At 51.0% G+C, this 23,618-nt stretch overlaps 2 protein-coding genes across 4 annotated transcripts in view; one reads left to right on the top strand and one right to left on the bottom strand.

Annotated features, from left to right (window-relative positions):
* Window positions 1-23,005, top strand: ADORA2B (adenosine A2b receptor). Of its 2 annotated transcripts, XR_006176308.2 has the most exons (3): window positions 1-323; window positions 19,131-19,926; window positions 22,303-23,005. XR_006176308.2 is itself a non-coding variant. In XM_024105939.3 (2 exons), the coding sequence occupies exons 1-2, from the start codon at window positions 1-3 to the stop codon at window positions 19,819-19,821; spliced, it is 1,014 nt and encodes a 337-aa protein (XP_023961707.1). In that variant the 3' UTR covers window positions 19,822-23,005. The 2 variants fall into 2 exon arrangements, 1 of the variants encoding a protein (XP_023961707.1); XM_024105939.3 differs by having other exon boundaries at window positions 19,131-23,005.
* ZSWIM7 (zinc finger SWIM-type containing 7) overlaps window positions 22,750-23,618 on the bottom strand; it is a 21,288-nt gene continuing 20,419 nt past the window's right edge. For both annotated transcript variants that reach the window (XM_065572880.1, XM_008168992.4), the window contains exon 8: window positions 22,750-23,171. The gene's annotated coding sequence lies outside the window, so the exon portion shown is untranslated. The remainder of the gene's footprint in view (window positions 23,172-23,618) is intronic.

The following is a 23,618-nucleotide window of genomic DNA, read 5'->3' on the forward strand; positions in this document are numbered from 1 at the left end:
ATGATGAGCACAGCCTACATCGTGCTGGAGCTGATCATTGCGGTGCTCGCCATTGCCGGCAACGTCCTGGTGTGCTGGGCTGTGGCCATCAACAGCACCCTGAAGAACGCCACCAACTACGTCCTGGTGTCGCTGGCCGTGGCCGACATCGCCGTGGGCTTGCTGGCCATCCCCTTCGCCATCACCATCAGCGTTGGCCTCGAAACGGATTTCCACAGCTGCCTCTTCTTCGCCTGCTTCGTACTGGTGCTAACCCAGAGCTCCATCTTCAGCCTGCTGGCCGTGGCCATCGACAGGTACCTGGCCATCAAGATCCCGCTCAGGTAAGGGGTGAGGACGTGGGCACTTGGCGTTGCATGGCCCAGCGCCAGTGAGTGCCGAGCCCGCTGGTGCGAAGCAAGGGGGGTGTTACAGGTGGAGGAACTGAGCAGTCAAGGACCGACTGCACGCAGGCAGGGGCTGTGCTGGTGAAGACGCTCTTGGAAGACAGGACGCTGGGCTAGATGGACCATTGGTCTAACCCAGCAGGGCTGTTCTTCTGTTCTTAAATGCAGGAGGCTTTGTCTGCAGTGGCTGCCAGGGGCCCAGGGCCAGACTTTCAAAAGCGCTCTGTTCCCGTTGTGTTGAAAATCTGCCCACCTGTTTTGGGTGCCTAAGTGGGAGCGGAGCTCTTTGGAAAATCTTCCGTGCCCAAGGCCACAAAGCTGTGGAGAGCTGGGACTAGCTGTCTAATCTACCTCGGTATTTTTATAGCCTCCATCAGTATAGCATCTGAGCACCTCCCAAGTAATGAAAAACAGACCAACACCTTTCTCCGGCTTCTCAGTTTATTTGAGAATAGCTTGATTAGTTTATAGTATGTTCTTGAACAATTCTCCGCTCCGTTGGTAAGCTCAGCCCTTGCTGCCTATAGAGGTTGGGGCTAACAGTGATCTTATAAGTGAACTTGCTAGTTGCTGATAAGTCCATCTGTCACCTTCCACCTAGCTCAGAATCTCCACCTGCCCTTGAGCCCAAAATAGGCTGATTTTTTGTTTAGCTGTTCAGAAGGGATCGTTCTGCTCTGGGTTGAAGGGAAAGAGTACGTGTACAAATGCTGATCTCGTATCTCGCTGGACACAGTGTCAGGCATTACGTCTAATCACCTTTTATCTAAGCAAGGAAGTGAGAATGTATAAATCATAAACCCAACAAGATACCAACTCTACAAACAGAAGGCGAAATAGGCAAATCACATTTCCTTAGCCCCAGCCACTGCACTAGCCAGTTCACACAATGTTCTGAGATCACCAGGCTCTTATTCCAGAGCAAATGTGCATCTGTTGAAAGTGCAACCTGCCTGGGGTGCAGGTGTGCTTAGGGTTTGACTATGTGGGTTCTGGTTTTTAAAAGAAACCCACAAAGTTTGATAACAAAAAGAAAAACCGCACAAATCAATCCTCCTTCCTCTTACCCCCCAATTGACAACTAAGAAACTAATAAAAATTGGATCACAATAGACCTGAATTGGTCTCACACTAGATCTGGGGACAAGGGAACATACTGGGCAAAGCATAGTAAATACATTCTTTATTGGGGCTAACACAGTGGGTTTGTGGAGCTGCCTCCCAACATCTGGAAAAGTGCATCCAAAGCCTGGATTTTCAGGTTACAAGTGAAGAGAGTTTGTTTGCCTCACTTTTGTTGAGGGGTCATCTGTCCCTATTGCACAACCACCACCGAAATTGGTATGACCGGATGATGACTAGGATAGTGGGGGGGTTGGGTCGGGATTGAGAGGCATTAGCGGAGCTGTGTGTTGGGGAGTCCAGGACTGGAATGGCAAATGAGAGCAGGGGTTAGGATTGAAGAGCTGGGGGGGGGTCAGAGTTGGGGCATTAGGGATGCAGCAGGTTTGCAGTGAGGTGCATTGGCAAAGCTCTGTGGCTGCCTTTTGCCTGTACTCTCGTTTCTGGCATCTCATTTTCATGAGCAAAACATGCACTCAGAAATAACTTTAAAAGGAATAACCATACTTGCCTTTTTCTATCACCTTGCCTTAGAGAATCTCAATGCACTTGACAAACATTCATTAATCATCCAACAGGTGATGTACAACTCTAATGGAAAACTGCAGCACATTGTGAGGGTATATGTGTCATCAGCAAATTGAATGGAAATTCCATGGTGTGTATTGTAGCTGGGGACAGATCTGAATCTTTAGTACTTATGGATAGAAGCATTTGAATCCTTGTCAGCATATCTGAAACTGGCTAATCATTTACTTCCAGCCATGGGGGTAATCTGAGTAAATTGTTTTTTGGCTTCAGATAATGGTTTGGTGTCTGCTCCATTTATTTATGTTTTTTCTAAATTGATCTAGAGCACGGGAGCAGCTAAAAGGGAGTTTGATGGCTCTTTTCAGCCGGACGTTTAATCAAACCACCCATTGCGTGTAAGATGCTGTAGCGTGGGTTGTTAATTCTAACTCGCTGTCTGTGTATCATGACTCTCTTTTGTGGAGCTTGGCTGAAGAAGTTGAGTGGTTTTGAATACAATTGCTGCCCAGGTGGAAGTTTAGCTGAACATAACAGAGCAGGTGTTCTTGGGGGGATTATCGCGAACCTGATCCTGGGAGTGTAGATGGAGGTGGAAAACATTCCTGATGACAAATGACAAGGCAAATATTTCTTCCACCTCTTTGTTTGTTTTTCTTCTCTATTTCCAGCAGGTTTATTGTGCAACTCCAGGTTGGGTCAGGACTGGGTTTCTGCACCTCTTTGGGCTGCGATCCAGGGGCCTTGGTTACAAGGTTTAGGGAAATCTCCTAGGATCGCTGTCCTCCCGAGCCAGTGCTAGGCAGTGGCTCTGGGGCTAAGTGAATGAGACCTGGTCCACACAGCTGCCCTAGTTAGACACACATGCTGTTTCTGGAAGGAGAGTTTTGTTGTGGAATCAGAAAGCTGGCTGTTAAATTACAGGGGAAATGAACTTGCAGGGAGCTGTATTTCCAGCCAAACGGCTCGTTCGGGGAGTGACTGACTCCAGAGATCAATAGTGAGCTGTGAAGTCTTTTATCTCTGGAATGGGTGCCAACCATTCCTGTTTGGTAGTTCCTGTGACAAGTGTGGCTGCGAAGACCCATCTCCCCTAAGTGTGGTCAGAGCTGGGGCAGGCTGGAAGCCAGCTGGTGTATTGCAGGGGGATGGAGATTACTGCTGCCCCTCTGCGTTGGGAACATACAGAGAAGCCCTTTGCTGGCTCCCCTTCTCCCTCCCATTGGGATTCCATTTCTTGTCCTCGCCTTCAAGGCCCCACTTAGGTGGGGCCCCGGCCTTTGCATGATTGCCCTCAGCAGGGGTGAGTGTCACTCGTCAAACCAGCCCTGTAACATCATACCGATGCCGATGCCGTTTGCTGGGAGAATGAACTCTGCATCTTCACTTTGCATTATCCAGGTATCTTTAATTGGCTCCCGTTAAGCAATGGGAGTGGGAAGCCCAGCATGGGGTGTCTGGAGTGATTGGGTTGGGAATTCGGGAAAGGCCAGAGAGTGGCTGGATTTGGAGATGGGGGCGGGGACCGAGCTGAGTGACTTGTGCCTCTCCTCCTATAAACTAGTTGCAAGAGCAAGTGCTGCTTGGCTCCACAGCCTAGGGGGCAAATGTCTGATGTGGGGAAGTGCTATCTATACAGCTAGAGAGAAAATAGTCACTCGCCCCTCTAACTTAGGGGAGCAGCAGTGCCGCCTATGCCCCAGGTATGGGCCCTTCCCCAGGGCCCAGCTCCCAAGGGCCGCTCCTTCACCCCAGTGGCAGGGTATGAGTCAGGTACTCTGAAGCGCAGCATGGTCCCGAAGTTTCCCCATCTTGGGATATTTCTCTCCCTCCTGGAAGCAGCAGGACTCGTGTGCCTTTGTGCTGCTAACTGCATCTAGACATGGAACACAGGAATTGCCCAACGGGATCAGATCCCTGGTCCATCTAGTCCAGTTTCCTGTCTGTCGGTGGCCAGCATCAGCTGCTTCAGGGAAGGGCCAAGAACCCACAGTCGCAGGTGTGGGATAATCTGCCCGTTGCATAGGTGTCACCCTGGTTTCTGACAGATTGTCTTAAGCCAGGAAGCACAAGGGTTAATATCCCTTCCAGAATGTGTTAACAAGATTAACCATTTATCTATAGAAATGCCCAGTCCCTTTTTGAATCTTGTTAAGCCTTTGGCCCCACTGACTTCCTATAACGAGGAGCTCCCAGCTGAATCACGTTGTGAGAAGTATTTTCTTTTACTGGTTTTGGGTTTCTGACCTTTTAATTGCACTGAACATCTCCGTGTTCTTGTGTTCTGGGCTCAGTCTCCTGTCTCTGTCCAATTTGTTCTTTTACAGACTTTGCCATGTCCTCTTTTACACGTCTCCTTTCTAAGGTAACCATCCCATCTCTCTTCAGAGGAGTTCTTCGGGGCCCTTCGTCATTCTTGTTGCTCTTCTGAGCCCCATCTACCGTATCCTTTGTAAGATGGGGGTGCTGGTGAACGGGGCTGGGTTCACTACCTGCTGCGGAGTTTGGAGTTTCTCCTTTGTTCATTACCACAGGAAGGGCGGAGGGTGCTCATCTGCTTGGGTGCTTTGCTTAAAACACGCATGGTGGCTTCTGGCAAGTGGGCTGCTGCTTCCCCTTCCTGTGTGCCTGCCTGCTGTCGGTGTGGGAAGGCATCTTGTTCCTTTTTCTGCACCAGCCCTGCTGGGTAGTGCAGGAAGCACCTTTCCTCACGAATGTATCGATACCTAGGACATCTGGCGACAGGCAAGCCCAGGCTGTGTAGCACCCATGCGGGTTGTGCTCTATGCAGGGAGCAGGCAAGTGTGTAAAGCCCATCAGCAGGAGGGCAGGAGTTTGCTGCAGTTTCTGTGGGGAAGTTTGTGCCAATCCTGTTCTTCCTCAGGGTGGATCCCAGCAGCCCTTCCCAGCCGGAATGTAGGAAGACAAGGCTCCGTGTTTGGGGCCAGCTCCGCTCGGAGCAGAACACAGACCCCTCCTATCGATCTGATCAGGATATCTCAGAACCACGGAGTTGCTGGTCAGCCTGGTCGCTGCCCCTGGACATCACACGGTGCGTCTGCAGGCCCAGAGAGCTGCACGGCGAGGAGAGGAGACACACAGGCTGCAGAGGCAGGGCTGGGCATGAAGCACAGAAATGTGTCCCCTGTGACTGCTCTGCCATGTCCCTTTTAAATCCCCAGCACAGACTTTGGGATGGTGAGAGAACACAGCAGTCCACTGTGCCATCAGCCACAACCTCCCCCCCCAGCAGCCAGCAGGGTGCTGCAGATGTGCCAGGAATTAGCAGCCCCAGCTGTGTCTTCCCTCCCCACCTGTTCTACAATTCAGAGACAGGCTCAGGGGCTTTGCAAGTGCTAAAGGGCAGATTATTGCTGCTGATCCTGTTAGTGACGTCAACCCCATGGCAGGAGCCGCAAATAACCTGCCAGTCCATTGTGGCATCTTCCCTCTTCCCCCGTAATTCTGTTTGTGGGACCACCAGGTTAACCGCGTGAACTGCACACCTGGGCCCGGGGCAGAGAAAGCATTGCCTTCACCCACCCACTCCCCGCTCTCATGTACGCAGAGACTCGCATATCCACAGACATACTCCCTGGCACAGTCACGCTCACCTGTGCACGCTGTACTCTCTGTCCCACTCGCTCCCACCCGATGGTCCCATGGATCACAGACATGTGTGAGGTGTTTGAGGTGGTCCATCTGGGATGACTCCCACTATGACCCTGTGGGTTCATCAGAGTCATTGGGCAGCATCTGGTCACAGGCCACTTGCCATGCATTTCTCAGCTGGCCCCTGGCAAGCAGCTTCGGGATCCGGCCCCTGCTTGGGGTCGAGCCCTGGGACGCTGGCTGGGTTTGAGCGGTGCCAGATCTAGTCATGGGAGGGAGGTACCTGATTCCTAGGGCTTCCCCAGTCATCTGAAATGCAGGGAGATTCCAGCTGCTAAGCTGTGCTCACCCAAGGTGTAACTAGGTTGTGTGGGATGCTGGTCAGGGCTCCGTGCAGGGTGGATTGGTCATGGGGCTGGCATACAGAGGGCTGGGCTGGGAGCTAGGAGGCCCAGATGCCTGCTGTTTTTGTGGGTAGCCAGGACTAGATGAGACCTTTCCTGAGGCTTTTTAATGTGCTGTTTGACTAGATCCTCCCCTAGCTAGGAGAAGGACTTGGATTGTCTATTGCTCTGCCATCCTTCTGACCACGCTGCTCCTCGCTTGGCTGCATTGGGACATGGTGTGTCCAATAGGTGATGCTGTAATGGGGTGTGGGGATGTGTTGGTGCTGCACTGCCCCCTACAGGCTAGAATCAAACCAGCTCAGCTGTGTATCATAATTCCCCTACTGCTAATGGCTGTTCCTTTAACTCAAGCAGCAGGGGTCTGTGCTGTTGTAGCAAGAAGATCCGAGTTCTTTGCCTGCTGCTGCTGTGAGGTTTGGAGTGGTTAACTCACTGCCTTTGGGCACCAACTGGGCACCTAGAGTTGGTCTCTGAAGGCATCAGCAGGTCAGGGCGCAGTGAGTAGCACAGTGACAGCCGTGCGGGTCGTACATGGCTCTAGCCCCTTTGTTCTCACCCCTCCCAGTCCTGCAGTCTCAGACAAGGTCAGCCACACAGTCCAGCTCCAGGAGTGGGAATCTTCCTACAGTGAGAGCAAGTTAGGGAGTTATTCTCATATTCCTGGGAGCATCCCTGAGGGTTACCCTGCCAGCAAAGCCTGACTAAAGGAATGGAGGCGTGGTAGCTGTATTCACAGAATCATAGAACTGGAAGGGACCTCGAGAGGTCATCTAGTCCAGTCCCCTGCACTCATGGCAGGACTAAGTATTATCTAGAGACTATCCCTGACAGGTGATTGTCTAACCTGCTCTTAAATATCTCCAATGACAGAGATTCCACAACCTCCCTAGGCAATTTATTCCAGTGTTTAACCACACTGACAGTTAGGAAGTTTTCCCTAATGTCCAGCCTTAACCTTCCTTGCTGCAATTTAAGCCCATTGCTTCTTGTCCTATCCTCAGACATGAAAGAGAACAATCTTTCTCCCTCCTCCTTGTTACAATCTTTTATGTACTTGAAAACTGTTACGTCCCCGGTCAGTCTTCTCTTTTCCAGACTAAACAAACTCAATTTTTTCTATCTTCCCTCATAGGTCGTGTTCTAGGCCTTTAATAATTTCTGTTGCTCTTCTCTGGACTTTCTCCAATTTGTCCACATCTTTCCTGAAATGTGGCGCCCGGAACTGGACACAATACTCCAGTTGAGGCCTAATCAGCATGGAGTAGAGGGGAAGAATTACTTCTCATGACTTGTTTACAACGCCCCTGCTAATAGATCCCATAAGAACGGCCATATCAGGTCAGACCAAAGGTCCATCTAGCCCAGTATCCTATCTTCTGACAGTGGGCAATGTCAGGTGCTTCAGAGGGAATGAACAGGACAGGTAATCATCAAGTGATCCATCCTCTGTTGCCCATTCCCAGCTTCTGGCAAATGGAGGCTAGTGACACCATCCTTGCCCATCCTGGCTACTAGCCATTGATGGACCTGTCCTCCATGAATTTATCTAGTTCTTTTTTGAACCCTGTTATAGTCTTGGCCTTCACAACATCCTCTGGCAAAGAGTTCCACAGGTTGACTCTGTGTTGTGTGTTGATGTTTGCCCTTTTTTTTTTTTTTGGCAACAGTGTTACACTGTTGACTCTCATTTAGCTTGTGGTCCATGACCTCCAGATCCCTTTCTGCAGTACTCTTTCCTAGGCAGTCATTTCCCATTTTGTATGTGTGCAACTGATTGTTCCTTCTTGAGTACTTTGTATTTGTCCTTATTGAATTTCATCCTCTTTACTTCAGACCATTTCTCCAGTTTGTCCAGATCATTTTGAATTATAATCCTATCCTCCAAAGCACTTGCAATCCCTCCCAGGTTGGTATCGTCCGCAAACTTTATAAGTGTACTCTGTATGCCATTATCTAAGTCATTGATGAAGATATTGAACAGAACCGGACCCAGAACTGATCCCTGCAGGACCCCACTCGTTATACCTTCCAGCATGACTGTGAACCACTGATAATTACTCTCTTGGAACGGTTTTCCAACCAGTTTTGCACCCACCTTTTAGTAGCTCCATCTAGGCTGCATTTCCCTAGTTTGTTTATGAGAAGATCATGCGAGACCGTATCAAAAGCTTTACTAAAGTCAAGATATACCACACCTACCGCTTCCCCCCATATCCACAAGGCTTGTTACCCTGTCAAAGAAAGCTATCAGGTTGGTTTGACACAATTTGTTCTTGACAAATCCATGCTGACTGTTACTTATCACCTTATTATCTTTTAGATATTTGCAAATTGATTGCTGAATTATTTGCTCCATTATCTTTCCGGGTACAGAAGTTAAGCTGACTGATCTGTAATTCCCCGGGTTGTCCTTATTTCCCTTTTTATAGATTGGCACTAGATTTGTCCTTTCCCAGTCCTCTGGAATCTCTCCTGTCTTCCATGACTTTTCAAAGATAATCACTAATGGCTCAGATATCTCCTCAGTCAGCTTGAGTATTCTAGGATTCATTTAATCAGGCCCTGGTGACCTGAAGACATCTAACTTGTCTGAGGCCTTGTCTACACTACAGGGGAAATTTAATCTAAACTACGCAATTACGTGAATAGCATAATTCAAATCAACGTCGCTTAGATCTACTTACCGCGGGGTCCACACTACGTGATGTCGATGGGAGAGCAATCTGCAGTCAATTTAGTGGATGTTCACTGACCGACCTGTCAGTCCATCCTGGCCCAAGCAGACAGGTGGAACAGCAGTGGTGAAAAGTACATTAGATTTGTCCTAAATTCCTTGTAAGCTCAGCAGGTATTGGGGGCAAGGGCAAAGTTAAACACATGGGGGCCAGATCTGTGGAGTGCCGATGGGAGCTGGGAGTGCTCAGTGCACAGCTCCGCATGTGATTCTTAGCCTGATGCTGCCCCTGCTTGTTCCCACGGTGAACATTAGCTTTCGCTTCAGGCTGTGGCTTCCACCGTCTCTTTGCTTGAAAGGCTGGGTGATCTCATTCCCATGTCTGTGCCCGCTCCGTTCTTGCACAATGGCGCTAGGAGCACGTGGGAGGGTTTGGGTGTGTTCTCTAGGCTGTCTAAGCCAGGACTGGGTAAGGCTCTTCCATGCAGAGCCTCTGTATCTCTCAGTCCAGCTGTGCTTGACAGCATAATGCATGGTCATGTTCCAGCTCTGTCTGTGTTACACCGGCTCCTATCTCCTGGTTATAAGGAATTATGGGTAAACAGAGTCTTGGTCTGAGCTGCTACAGGAACTTGAGCCCAAGTGACAGAGCCTGGGGAAATGAATCGTATTAACAATAATACTTAAATGTGCTGATTGTACCTTCCATCCAAGGCTCTCAAAGGCCCTTAATGCATTAGGCCTCACCTCCCCCATGCAAGGCAGGGACATGTGATTGCTCCCCCATGTGTCACAGGGGGATAAAGGGGAAGTGGTTTGCCTGAGATCAAACAGCAGAGCTGGGAATAGATCTGGGATCTCCTCCCTCTGTGCTTTGACCATTAGACAGCACTTCCCCACACTCACTCCCATTTCAGATTCTTTCCCTGTTAAAAGAAAAAAGTGGCTTATTTTCCCACCTCCAAGTTGCCACACCTGCTTTAATTAAAATGTTCTACCAGGAAATTCCAGTTGAGCTGTCATCTCGTTTCCATGGGAGTCCTCGGGGCAAGCCAGTGAGAAGCAATGATGCTCAGTCATATGGTTACAGAACAAACAAACAGAGCAGGATGCTAAATACAATTGCACACAGATAACAGGAATCTGAGGGTTGATGGAGCAGTTGCTCTTGCTCTCCTCCACTAAAGGGGCTTTGAAAACTCCACTCTGTTGCTGCAACACTTGAAATAGGAAGACCTCAGTAGTCACAGGTCGTTTATATCCGAGCAATGGAGCATTTGGTGCTGTGTTCCTGCAGGGCCCTTTCGCCCAGGCCAGCAAAGGGCGACCAAGTTAATTAACATCCTGCAATATCGGCGTTGGACAAAACAGGCAGGGAGGGTGCGCTGAGAGGACAGGAGAGCACAGGTTTTCTCCACAGAGTTTAGTGCACCAAGGGCTGTGGAGCTAGAGCAGGGCTGAGTTGGACTCTAGGGTCTGTCTTGCAACATTGTGTTCTTGAGGCTCAGCGATGTCCCTTTGACAGGGACAGTCTTGTCTCCACACTGAGATGTTTGTGACTTGCTGTCGGGATTGTCTGAGACTGGAACTGCTCAATCCAAGATCTCGTCTGCACCGCAGGGATTCAGTGTCACTGCTCCAGTGCAAACTCCTAGCACAGACCTGAAAAGCAGCAATTTCCACCAAGGAGCTCATCTCTGCTCCAAACAGCATTCACTCAACTGGGTCAGTGCCTGGAGCAGGCGTCCGGGCAGGCTTGGTTTCCGCTCGAAAAGGCAAACCCTCCTACTGCAGGCACAGTTATGCTGGTAAAACCGTGTCTGGGTTACTGGCTCAGTGACGCCGATATAACTGCACTGACGCTAGGCCTTGTGCCAGTATAGACGTGTACAAAAAACCCTACTGCTGTACAGTAACTCCTCACTTAACGTGGTCCCAGTTTTCGTTGTTACATTGCTGATCAATTAGGAAACATGCTCGTTTCAAGTTGCGCAATGCTCCCGTATAACGTTGTTTGGCAGCCACCTGCTTTGTCCACTGCTTGCAGAAAGAGCAGCCCACTGGAGCTAGCTGGTGGGGGCTTGGAACCAGGGTGGACCGGTAGCCCCCCACATCAGCTCCCCTAAGTTCCCTGTGCAGCAGCCGCCCAGCAGGCTATCAATTGCCGGGCAGTTCAGCTGTCCCTTCCCCACTGCCGTGAGCTGCTCCTGCCCTCTGCCTTGGAGCAACTCCTGGGAGCCTCGTGCTTGCTGTGAGGGGGGGAGAAGAGGGGTGCTAATGTCAGGGTGTCAACCTCCCCCCACTCCTGTACCCCATCTCCACAGAGCAGGGGGGCACGACAGGGCTCAGGACAGAGGGAGCTTGCAGGAAGCAACTGCTGTCTCAACTTGCTGATCTACTTAAAAAGGCAATGTACTTAGAGTGGGGTCAGTGTACTTAAAGGGGCAATGCCCGTCTCTCTCTCTCTCTCTCTCTCTCTCTCATGCACACCGTGTGTGTGTGCGTCTCTGTCTGCCATGCTGTGTCTCATCCCTCCATTCATGCTGCCTTGTAGAGTGTGAGGCTACATTAACGACTATGTGTTAACCCTTGAGACTCAGCCGAGTGCTAGTTCATCATTTAGCAGTAAGGCATTCCCTGGGAAATATCCCTCCCTCTTCCACCCTCTGACTTCCACCTCAACCAAGCTTCACAATCATCATTGCTCTGTACAGTAATAAATTGTTTAAAACTTATTGTGTGATTTTTTCAGGAACAGAACTACAGCGTTCAGCGAGGAGTTACGGTATTGGCAAAGGTTTCCAGTGTAGACTTGGGCTTAGTCAAAGCATGTAAGGGCAGGAGCCAGGGACAACCCAGAGGCCAGAGCCGGAGCTGCAGGGGGTTGAGGGGGAGGCTCTCTTACAGTGGTGAGTGGTGATTAATGAGCCTGGAATGCTCCAGCAGGGCCAGGGAGAACTCGGGGGTGGAACAATAGGGTTACCATATTTAAAAATTAAAAAAAGAGGACACTCCATGGGGCCCTGGCCCTGCCCCAACTCCACCCCTTCCCTGCCCAGCCCCGCCCCAACTCCGCCCCTTCCCCTGAGCGCCCCGCATTTCCCCCTCCTCCCTCCCAGCCACGCGAAACAGCTGCTCGAGCGCTACCGGCGTCACGGTTTGCTGGGCAGCCCCCAGACCTCCAGACCCTGCGTCCCCAGCCGGGCGCTTCCCCTCCCGGGCTCCTGCTGTGCTGCGGACGCGCCTGGCCAGGGGTGCAGGGTCTGGAGGTCTGTGGGCTGCTGGCAAACAGTGAAGCTGGTAGCGCTCGGGCAGCTCGGCTCTTCAGCTACACAGAGCTGAGGTGTCTGGGGGGGAACAGCAGCCGCCGCCGCGGGGGAATCCGCCTGCAGCTCGCAGCCTGCCGGAGCCGCTCTAAGATAAGCAGGGGACTAGTATTTTCCCAGACATGTTCGGCTTTTTGGCAAATCCCCGGATGGGGATTTGAGGACCAAAAAGCCGGACACGTCCGGGAAAATCTGGACGTATGGTAACCCTAGGAACAGTTAACCCTGTTATTTAAAAACTGGGCTCCGTGTTCGAAAAACGAAGCAAGTGTTTAAACAAACGCTCTCTGACGCCCTGCACCAGCACAGCCTCCCCAGCTCTGCTGCAGCCTCTTACCCCAAGGAGTTTCCAGTTTCAGAAATACAATAGCCAGCCCCTGCCTGCTGCTTTACAAACACTGATTTTTTTTTTCCTCATCACATCCACCTTACAGAAGGGGAAACTGAGGCACAGAGGCCAAGTGACTTGCTCTTGATCATACAGCGAGGTGGCGGTTGAGCACTGTTCTCAATGCACTAGCCCAGAGTGCCTGTAGGTAGTTTGGTGTGAAGGGTGTGACAGGGTGGATTAGTGCAACGCTGGGAGAGAGATCTGGGGGCGCTGGCTTAGTCACCTCCCATCTCCCTGCTCCTAAGCGTTCAGAGGGTTCTGTTTGTACAGCCCCTGTTGCACAACTGGGGCTCCTAGGTGCTACTGCAGTAGAAATAATCAATGATCATGAAGTGTGATGTGCCAAAGCACAGTAGCCAGAGGGCAAAGAGCCCCCTTCTGTTTGGCAACACAACGTGTGGTGTTGGACAGACAAAACAATCAGACCTGGCTCTGCCTTTGCTAACCTCAGTGCTACATACTCAGCAGATGCACTCCAAGGGCATGGACAGGCGCCTTTGACAGGACCTAGCGGTCTGGTCTGGGATAGATGCTCCTATGTGGCGTCACCAGTGGGCCCAAGCTGGTCTGTGAAAGCAAATGCACTTTGCCCCTGGAATGTGACAGAGTGAAACCGGGGCCATTTAGCTGGGAAACGGCTAGTGAAATAAACCGCTTTTGCCATCTGTCCTGCTCCTGATGGTGCAGGAGCCGCATGCAGGTGAGATGCTGGTTCCCTTATGCCACAGAGAAAAGGCTCTTCACCAAACCCGGCGGTGTAGCAAAGATGGCAGTAGGGGGAGAGGTGCCTTTACTGGTTCGAGGCCGGAGCAGAGATGCTGCGTAACAGCAGGATGATCCCAGTGGCTGGGGATGGTGTTGACATGTCCAGCAATGAGTCCATATCATTGAACAGTGGCAAAACTAATTATCTACTAATTGATTATTAAACCTCCTACCTGTGTAAAAGGAACCAATCTATTGCCAAGTTGTTTAACCACAATATATCACTCTTAAATAACCAGCTGGTATTTACATTACAGTAACTCTTGTTACTTCTAGGCAGAGACATCAAGTAGTTTCAATATTTGCTGTGGGTTAATTGAGCAGCTTTAGGTGAATAAATTTACTTTAATACTTCCCTGTGTAATAATCGCAAACCTCAAAAAGAGAAGGGGATTTGATCGGAGCCTGTTAAAGGAGTTTTCAGAGCTTGGGACACCCCTGGCCCCTTCCTGCTTCTAGTTCTCAGAAGAAACCTCAATCCAAAATCAGTTTTCCTACAGTTATTTCCCCCTCTCCGTTGTGCATGGGTACTGGTTGGTTATTGTGGGGTTGTGCGCATATTGGGTTGTTAGTGTAGAGTAGTTCCTGGGCAACGGGCTGCTGACAACTGTTTTGAAAGAAATAGAGCACGTGTATCCTGATCTCAGGCTTGTCCGTACCTTTAAGCATGTGCTTATCTTCATTGAAGTCACTTAACCACGTCCTCAAGTGCTTTGGCCCAGACCTTCAAAGGGCTTTGATTTCAGTGGGAGTTAGGTGCCTGTGAGGCTCTGGGCCTTTGTCCAATGAGGACCTTAGCAATTTGTTTTTTGGGGGAAATACGGATCTAAAGGGCCAAGGCTTCCTTGAAAATATGGGGGGCGAGGGAGGGAGAGTAAGTCCAGGTTAGGACTGCAGCTGACCTTGCTGAGGGCCATTGAAATATCTGTCGAGTCTGTTAGTTAAGACTGAACCTAGGTGATCGGTGAAAAACGGTTTTCACTGAACATTTCCTGACTTCGCTTTGGCCCCATTCCCACCCTAAGGCTGCGCAGCAGGCTATCCAGGGCCATGCAGGCGCGCAGCCACAGGGGCCTGGGCTAGAGAGGAGCGAGGTAGGGGGCGTGCAGGGCTGCAGCGGGGAGAGGCGCCTCTCCCGGCCCCAGAGCTGCCATGGTGTAAGAGGGCTGGGGAGAGTCCTCTCACCTCGGGGCAGCCTGAAGCCTTCATCCCTGGCCGCACCCCGAGTCAGAGCCCTCACCCCCCCACGCACCCCAACCCTCTGCTCCAGCCCTGAGCCCCGTCCCACACTCCGAGCCCCTCGGCCCCACCCCCACCACACAGCACCTCCATATTGGTGCACGTAACAACATTCATTCCGCACATGGATGTAAAAAAGTAGAGGGAACATTGTAATCCCTGTTTGTGGCTGCTTCTCGCCAGCATCTGAGTGACGCAACTTCCTCGCACAAATGCTCCTGGACGGCACGTGTTCGTTTGTGCTGCTCCTGCAATCGGGGAACAGAACCAGGATTTTTCAGCCCAAACACAACAAGGCAACGCAGCCCGATCACAGTGTTCTTGGCAGTCAGGCCATAGAGAGGCAGGAGGTGGTGGGATGAGTCTGAGGCATTACAATGTGCTCCTGCAACACCCACCAGCAGAATGAAGAGTTCGCTCCAGGGGGCAGAGGGTTCACCGCCAGCCGCTGCCTCTGCTGTCACCGCCACCAGCTCTCTCCTGAGCCTACGCGGCCTGCAGCTGTTGGCATTGTTCTGTTCTGCCTCATGCAGTCAGTACATTTTTCATTCTCTTCCATGCACGGGCAAGAGGGCTCTGGTTAAATCTGGTTTTGTCTCTGCTGGTTAAGAATGAGCAGCACTCAAACAAGCCATGGTTGCAACTGCTCAGAAAGCTACGTGGCTGCTTAATTCACTTTACAAACCTTTGGCAGGAGCCTTATCTCCATGGAAATGTCCGGGGGCAGCAGCCAATGGAAGAAGACTCATCTGGGGTGTTTTCAGGGAGTGACAGCACTTAACATCACACGCCCAGAAGCAGCGTGTCCGTCAGTGGCCTCATGACTCACTGGGTTTCAAGACCCTTTGGTTGATGGGCCATGTCTGTTTTTCATTACGCAGCCCAATTTGTTTGGAGAGAGACAAGCAGGCCTTGGGGAGTGCTGTGCTGCACACCACCCCTGACTCCCATGTTCTCCACCTGTACAAGCCCCATTCCCCTATGTTATTACAGTAACCTCACAACACCCATGGGAGCTGGGTCAGAGGAGCAAACTGAGGCTCAGTGACTTGCTCAGGGTCACACAGTTGAGTAAGCAGCAGAATCAAGAACAGAACCAAGGAGCCTGCTGCCCAGTGTCCCGACTACTGTACGCTCTCCCCTCGGAAGGGTGTTGAGACCACACACCCCCTCCCCCCCGAGCTGTTCCAGGTTGGAGAACAGGCAGTTACACCGTGGGCTCAATCTCTTTTAATCAACCGTTAGCGATGGTGGGATTTTCCAGGCTGCTGATCCAAATGAACGCTGAAAGTGCCCAGCTCTCGGAACCACAGCTGGGGTCTCCCAGCGGGGCCCCAGCACGCCAGCACTCCGAGTTAGTGGATACTTTTGGAAGTGTTGGACATAAACTCGCTGGCCCTTTGTTTATCCCACGTATGAAACGGGCAGTAATTCCCTAGCCATCTGGGGCACTGGGAAGTTAGGGGGAGAATGGAGCCCAGATAGCTTCATGCAGCAGAAGACATGGGTATAACACATGGCTTGTAGTACGCATCCCTTCTCTTCAATCTCTAGCCTAGTGCAGCACGTTAAAGCCCAGACACACCTGGGTGATGCTGCTGTTTCCTGTGGTCTGTATTTGACCTGTACGCGCTGGACAAATCTGGCTGAACTGGGACCATGTGTGTGTCTGTCTTCCAAGAGGACACCGAGCTTGCTCCAGTGCAGTTCACACGCAGCATGTACAGCTGCAGTTCTGTGGGAACCTGGCCCCCTCCCTCCCCAGCCAGCAGAAAATGAGAACGTTTCTCTGCCGAAAGGCAGGGAGAGGAGTCCAGAGTAAACAAGAGCAAAGCGAGCAGAGAGAGGCATGTCAAGCCGGGCGGGGGGGGCTACATTATGAATGCAGCCTAATTGGCTGTACACAGGACTCTTCCTGGCCTCTCAGATTCCTTCTTGCTTCAGGCTTCCCTCTCTCCCCCAAGACCTCCAGAAAGCAGGCTTGCCGTAGCGCTGAGCTGAGCTTGGGGTCTGTTCTAATTGTACCCAGAGCAGTTGGCCTTGCGCTGGTTTGCTGTCTGGGTTTTCATGGGATCTGGCTGTCAAGTTTTCTTTCTTTTCAAGTTCCCAAGCTAGTTTTCTAGTTTGGGACAGACGCAGTTCCCTTGTGGGGCAGCGGAAACGAGGCTGTGTAAAGTGCTTTCCTCCCTTGTGCTCCGGGAGGAACCGGGACGCCAGTGTGGGATTAATGGGGTTCCAGAGCACAGTGATAGGACTGGGCCTGGCTAGCAAGACAGGATTCCCTACCTAGTTTGAGAATCCTGCTTCAGGGCCCCTGGAGCTTCAGCTTGGGCCAGGGCTCTGAGCAGCTCCGTAGCCATCCGAGCTTTGTGAATGCTGATTGGTAAAACAGAGGCACCTAGGGGGTTAGACGGCAACTGAGCAGGTGGATGTAGAGGCCTAAATACCTTCGTGGAGCTGGGCCCTAGCAGCCTAAGAGTATGTCTAGAGGTGTGAGTACAGCCCATGCAGGTAGACCTGAGCTAGTGTGAATACCATAGCAGTGAAGCCACGGCCGTATAGGCTGCAGCATAGTTTATAGAAACCTGCCTGGACCCTGGGTACTTACTTGAGTGGCTAACCCGCACTCAAGTCCATGCTGTCATGGCTTTGCTGTTCCTGGGAACTGCTAGCTAGAGAAAAGCTAGTGTGGATGTGTCTACACGAGCTGCAGTCACGCCTCCGACTGCAGTGTAGACATACCTCCCATCTCATTGAAAGTCAGTGACCCCACTGATGGGCTGGAACACGTTGGAGCCTAAGTCACTTTTGAAAAGGGGACTTAGCTGTCAAAATCACTTAGGCCTTGCAACAGCTTTTAAAAACTTGGCCCTTGGACTATATTCTACAGCCAGGCCTCTCTCCGGTGCTTGTCCTTTGCATGTATTTATAGATGTACGGCCATGGTCCCTGTGAGGCTGGGAGCTGACATTACCCTGTTCTGACAGCTGGGGAAGCTGAGGCAATTACACAAATCCACGTTTGTAAAACCTGCCACTCAAGCCATCAACAGGCACTTCCAATTCCTGGTGCTGTGCAGCCCTTCGGGGTGGTCTGGTTATCCAGCCGCAGAAATGCTGTGTGGGTTGGAGCTTGGCGCACACAATCCAATGAGCCCATTGTTTGGGGTTGGCCGTTTCCATAGTTTCCACACATTTCTACTCCCCCTGTTAATTTGGCAGCTGGGCACTAGGGCGGGATGTCACATGACTGGAATGCTGTTCCATCAGACGAATCCTGTATAATGGAGTTAAAAGCTGAGGGTGCCACTGCAGCTGCTGGTTGTCTTGGGTCCATTCCATCCCCCGGGACACCCCAGTGCATTCGAGGGACAGGTTGAGGTGGGGCCGAGGTGATGAGACACAAGGTAACACAGTTAATCCCTGAGGCCCCCGTCAGGGGCTGCCAGTGAGACCTCACAGGAACGTGATCAGATGTTGGAGGTGAGAATTAAATCGGCTCTTGTCACCCCTGCTCTATGTATCAACCAGCGACTTGATTTTGGTACCTGGCAATTTTGATCATGAGGGCCAGACCAGACTGAAAAGACGCTGTTAGTTACAGCAGGATCGTTTCATTAGCTTAACAAGTGGCACCATTAATCTCTACAAGCTCAATGTAATCAAGTCCTGGTTATGTCTGTACAGGCCAAAAAGCAATGAAGGTGAGAAAGATGAAGATGGGCACCTAGTAGAAATTTTCAGTGCTGGGTGGGGCTGGACAGCTCACGTTGCTGCTGTTGTTTAAGCTAGCTTGGGTATGTTGACATGTGGCGCAGTCACACCTCTGACTGCAGCAGAAACGTACCCTTAGGCCTGTAACCTGCAGGAATTTATATAGTAACTGTGTACTTACAAAGCACCAGCACACAAACTGGATCAGACTGTGGAGCTGTCCTGTCTCCAATAGCGGGCTTCACCTGAAGGCAATAATCCACTCCTCCTCAGAGTGTACCGTGTAAGGTGGGGGGGATGGATGTGGTCGCGTGGGGGGTGAAGAGGCCTTGCATACAGTCTGATCTTCATTTCCCTAAGCCCTACCCTTTTCTCAGGCGCAGAGGGACTGGCGTGCTTAGGATTGAGCTAACTAGTTGCTCAGTGGGAATGGAGTCTGACTGGGGCTGCCCAGTGGGACTGCTGAAGTCATCTTGGCCCACTTTCTAGCATTCGTTCGCAGCCACACTAACTCTCCTGATTTTCAGGACTCAGTTGATCTTGGAAAAGGAGAGGCCAGGGGACGTGTGAAACTCACCATATGTCTGGGAACACTGGAAGCTCTTAGCTGGGACTATCCCCTGTGTTACCCCAAAGAGGTGGGATTATCCCCTAGTAATGTAGGCCAAGAATATAGGCCTAGAAATGGTGGGTACCCACCTAGCGACACCTGAAAGGGGTTGATTTTTCAGAGGGTGGGTGCTCAGCACTTGACAATCCGGCCCCTGCAAAGGTACCCCAAACCACTAGACATTTTCAAAACCGTTTCGGCTTTGATCTACATAGGTGATCAGTTGTGGGGTTTTGCTGGGCGGGAGCCGTGGGGCTGTTGCAGCCTTGTCTGGGGTTACCTTGCAATTGAAGCTTTCAGAGCTGTGACTGCTCATTTCTGTCATGGATTGATTTGTTTTTTGTTCTTGGTGTGTAGATACAAGAGCCTGGTGACCGGGAAACGGGCAAGATGGCTCATCGCCGTGCTCTGGCTCCTCTCCTTTGGGATTGGACTGACCCCACTGATGGGCTGGAACAGAGCCCCCGATGAGCAGGAAAACAGTCGCTGCCAGAATTCTACCAATAGCTCGGCCAACCAGCAGGGCTGCTTAATAAAATGTCTCTTTGAGAACGTGGTCACCATGAGCTATATGGTCTATTTCAACTTCTTCGGCTGTGTGCTCCTCCCACTCTTCATCATGTTGGGCATCTACATCAAGATCTTCACGGTGGCCTGCAAGCAGCTGCGGAAGATGGAGTTGACGGGTAACTCCAGGACTACCCTCCAGAAGGAGGTCAATGCGGCCAAGTCTCTGGCCATCATCGTGGGGCTCTTTGCCTTCTGCTGGCTGCCCCTGCACATCCTGAACTGCATCACCTACTTCCACCAGGACTTTGCCCACAACAAGCCCGATTGGGTGATGTACATGGCTATCATCCTGTCCCATGCCAACTCGGTCATCAACCCCATTATCTATGCCTACAAGATCAGGGACTTCCGCTGCACCTTCCGCAAGATCCTCACCAAGTACATCCTCTGCAGGATGGAGGACGTCCCCAAGGGCTCCAATGGCAACATCCGGCACCTGACTGTCAGCAATCTCAACTCTGCTCCTGTATTTATCTGACCATGCCTGTCATCCTGCAGCCTGACCCTGACCAACCCAACCCTCCCCACTCCTTGTGCCTATGTGGAGGGTGGACCAGGATCCCGATGAGTCCCACTAAATAATGTACAGCTCTATTTTTTTTAATTTTTTTATTTTAACATAGTGCCTCGTAGGGGAAAACATGGCTGGGGAGTCAGTGCCCTGCTTACCCTGTCTCCTGACCTTCGAGTTATGGGGGGCTGGTGATTGCATTTCTTCCTAGGTCAAAGGTTGGAAGCCCTACGTCCTGGGGTAGGTTTCCCCAGCCATGCTGCTCATATCAGTTCCTGGCCTTTGGGATTTTATTTATTTATTTTTATTTTTGGCTCACTCAGAAGGATTTTTTGTTGTTGGTTCATTTTCTATGTACTTGATGCCACTTTGGTAAAGACCCTATTTTTTCCATCAATTGTTTGATGCAGCTAGTATTCTCCCATGGGAAATAATCTTATGTAGCCCAGTTGCTAGTGTAAAACTGAAGCCATGACCCAGAGTCAGAGGGGTGGGCTGGTGTTAATGAGGAAACAAGGCAGTTAAATGGAGATCCGGCCTCGTTCGTAAAAGGATGCCCTGCTCGAAGACTGATAGTTGAGAGGAGATCTTGTGCTCACCCCATAGGACTGACTATGCTCCATGGACCCTGGTAGCCCATCTCTAGCAGTGAACACCTGCTGCTCTACCAAAAAGCCAAACCCTGCTGGTATTCACAGTGAGGCTGCTTCAGTGGCCACTGACGTCAATGAAAAGATTCCACTGATTCATGGGCTTTGGGGCAGATCCCTAGAGGCTGGTCCTGTTACCCCTGAAGTCAAGGGCAAAGCTCATGCTGCCTTCAAGAGGGCAGGATCCAAGTGTGTGCTGCTCTGTGCCCTCAGGAGCTGCAGCTCCTCTTGGCCTTGCACCTACCTGCTGTTCTGATGACTGTCAGCCCCAGGGCCATGCTGCAGTCCCAGTGCACGGTGGGGTGAACTCAGGATGTTGAGAAGTCTTTCTCCTAGCTTTGGGGGGTTATATCTGGTTATCTGGAGGGGATTTAATTGGCCTGTGAAGTTAGAATGCTGTCTTGCAAGCAACGGCCCCATGGCACAGCCCAGCCCTTTGGAACAGGTGCTAACGGGAGAGCAAGGTTTGGTTCTTGGGGGGGGTTAGACTGGGTCGAAAATTGCTACAACCACAGCCCTGGCTCAGGGGCTAATTTGCACCGTCTTGGCCACTGACTGTTCTATACTTCCACTGAAGGGCAGAGATGCCCTAATGTGCACTGCGGGTTAATAACTCTCGGCCAGCCTAGCTTTTGGGGGTTTTAAATGACGAAGTCCTATTTAATATATGAACTGGGTACACACAGGTGGGGAGAATAATGCAGCATTTGCATCATTATTCGCTCCAAAGGGGTTGACTGTGTTGAAGCTGTCATTCAGGATGCAAGGAGCAGCTATGTGTACCTGGTATGCCCTTTTGTTCTAAGGGGGCTCAGAATTCCAGTAAAACTAGCCCCCTCCTTGCCCCACACGCCTACGGCTGCAAGTCTGGACGACACTGACAGGGAGGGCAGAAATGGCAAAAGGGCCGGATTTCCTACCAGCCTCCAGCCTGGCCATTAAAAATGATACCCAGTAACAGTGCTAATGGAAAGAAGAAACTGGCTTGTTACAGGGCAAAACAACGGCTAGGTCTGCAAACTACAGGCTTAGGCTGCAACCCTCTTCTATACTGGAACCGTAGGAGAAGGTTCTTAAAGTGCCAGTGAAGTGGCAAATTTAATCTCTGAGCCACTTGGCATGTGAGCACCAGGGAGCTGTAGTTCATGCCTGTGTATTGAATAGGGTCGCTGCTGGGCAGCTCTCATATGCACAGCCCATGCTCGGAGAAAGGGATAGGGATGCAGGGTCTCAGAGCTGCCCCTCTGGGGCCAGGTGGTGGGAAGGAGGAGCCATTAACCTGAGTGAGAGCGATGGAAGCCAAACCCCACTCCTGCCACTCTTCGCAAGGCAGTCGCTGTGAAGAGGGCAGGTAGGGGATGGCTAGAGCGGTCTGTCATTGGTAAATGTAACTTGAATAACGCTCTAGCCAGCTTTCCATTTCTTTTAGTTTATGTTGCACTGCACTAAACGGAATCAGAAAAAATCCCCTCCTATTTCTTACACTAAGCCTCTGAGCTGATGGGGTCAATGAGGGAGGTTGCTGTGGCTCAGCAGGTGTGAGACAGGGTGTTTGTGGGACCAAGGGCCTCTAACCATCCATTGCGCTAGGAGGCAAGGAGATGGGTCAGCTGCCCTGTGGCTACAAAGGGCCAGATCCAAACCTGATTGAATCCGAACTGTGATTTCGATGGTACTGCACCTGCTGCCGTCAACTTATATCAGGTCCCAACTTTGGCTCCAGTCAGCCTGTTAATCCTTCAGCTAGTATCAAAAGGGTTAAAATTATGGCCCTGTGTCTTTCTCCTTCCCTTTGCAGCTCATCTCTGGTGCAACTTCCTTGCTCCCAGTCCGTCCCACAGATGTGACCACTTCCTGCCTTCTCAGCAGGACTCATCTCATTTCAATCTCTCTATTGTCTCTGGCCGCCTGGCTCCTGTTAATCATGGACGGGACCAGCCAGGGTCTCACCCGTGGGTCGGGGAGGGTTGCAACCCACATATGTCATTGCAACAAAAACAGAGTGCTGGCCTCCTTCTCCTTAAAACAAATCGCAGTCTAGAGTGCATGAGAGAGAGCACAATGCACAGTACTAAAGCAGGGGCCCAGCAGTTAGTTAATGACTGATCAAGGAATAGCTGTAGGTGACCTTTTACACTGCAAGCCAGGATCCACTACACATCCCTTCTGAGATGCCTGTGAGGAGCCAGGGGACGTTTGCCATGTGCTGTTGTCACTGTTTCCCTACCTGGGATGTGCCACTGGCTTCTTTTAATTTATTAACTAAGTTGTTTGAAAGGAAAACAAATGAGTGCTGAAGATTTCTAAAAATGTGAATCCAAGTAAAATGGCAGAGGAACACTCACCGCCCGTGTCTGGAGTTCTTCACATGTCACTTAACCCATGTGTTCCTGATGTACATAGGCTGGATGGTATTTGCCACTTGTTACTTGGGCTTTGTAGTTACAGTAACTTTGTTATTTACATACAGAACGAATACTTAAATTTACCACTGAAAACAACCTAACCTTGCGCCGTGTCGTTTCTTTGGGCATGCCCTTCCGGTAGCGATGTTAGATGAGAACAGGCTGCGTTTGCAAATGAGACAGAGCCAGGTGGCCGGAGTGCGGGGGGCAACAGACACAACACTCAATGTGGAGTTGGGCTCTGGGATGCGTCACTCAGGGCCTAGATGAAGAAACATTGTTTAATTTTGACCAAAATTGGCAGAAAGCTTCTAAATACAATTGATACGTAACTGTGTACTCAAAATAGAGCTGACTGGGAAATACTTAGCCCCAGGGGAGATATTTTATGCATTTTCCTGTACTCTGCTGCCGTCAGTTAAGGCAAAAGTCTGTAGCCACGTAACAGGATGAGCTTGTTTGCACCATGTAATACATCAAAACAGTTATTCATTTCACAATGGACTTTTACATGCCTAGAAAATCATCAGCACAACGCCGGGATCCCCAAAGCCTGAGTGAGGTGCTTAGGCTCGCTCTGCGCAGGCGGGAGAGAACTGGGCAGCTAAGAATGGGACCCTCCCTAGGCAGGGAGCGGCCTGAGTTAGCCGCTGGGGTGGGGGTGCTGAGCCTGGCTCTTTATGCTGCTTGGTGCCTATCGCAGTGTGTG

This window comes from Chrysemys picta, chromosome 19 (assembly GCF_011386835.1).
Source record: "Chrysemys picta bellii isolate R12L10 chromosome 19, ASM1138683v2, whole genome shotgun sequence".
In the NCBI taxonomy this organism is placed as follows: domain Eukaryota; kingdom Metazoa; phylum Chordata; order Testudines; family Emydidae; genus Chrysemys; species Chrysemys picta.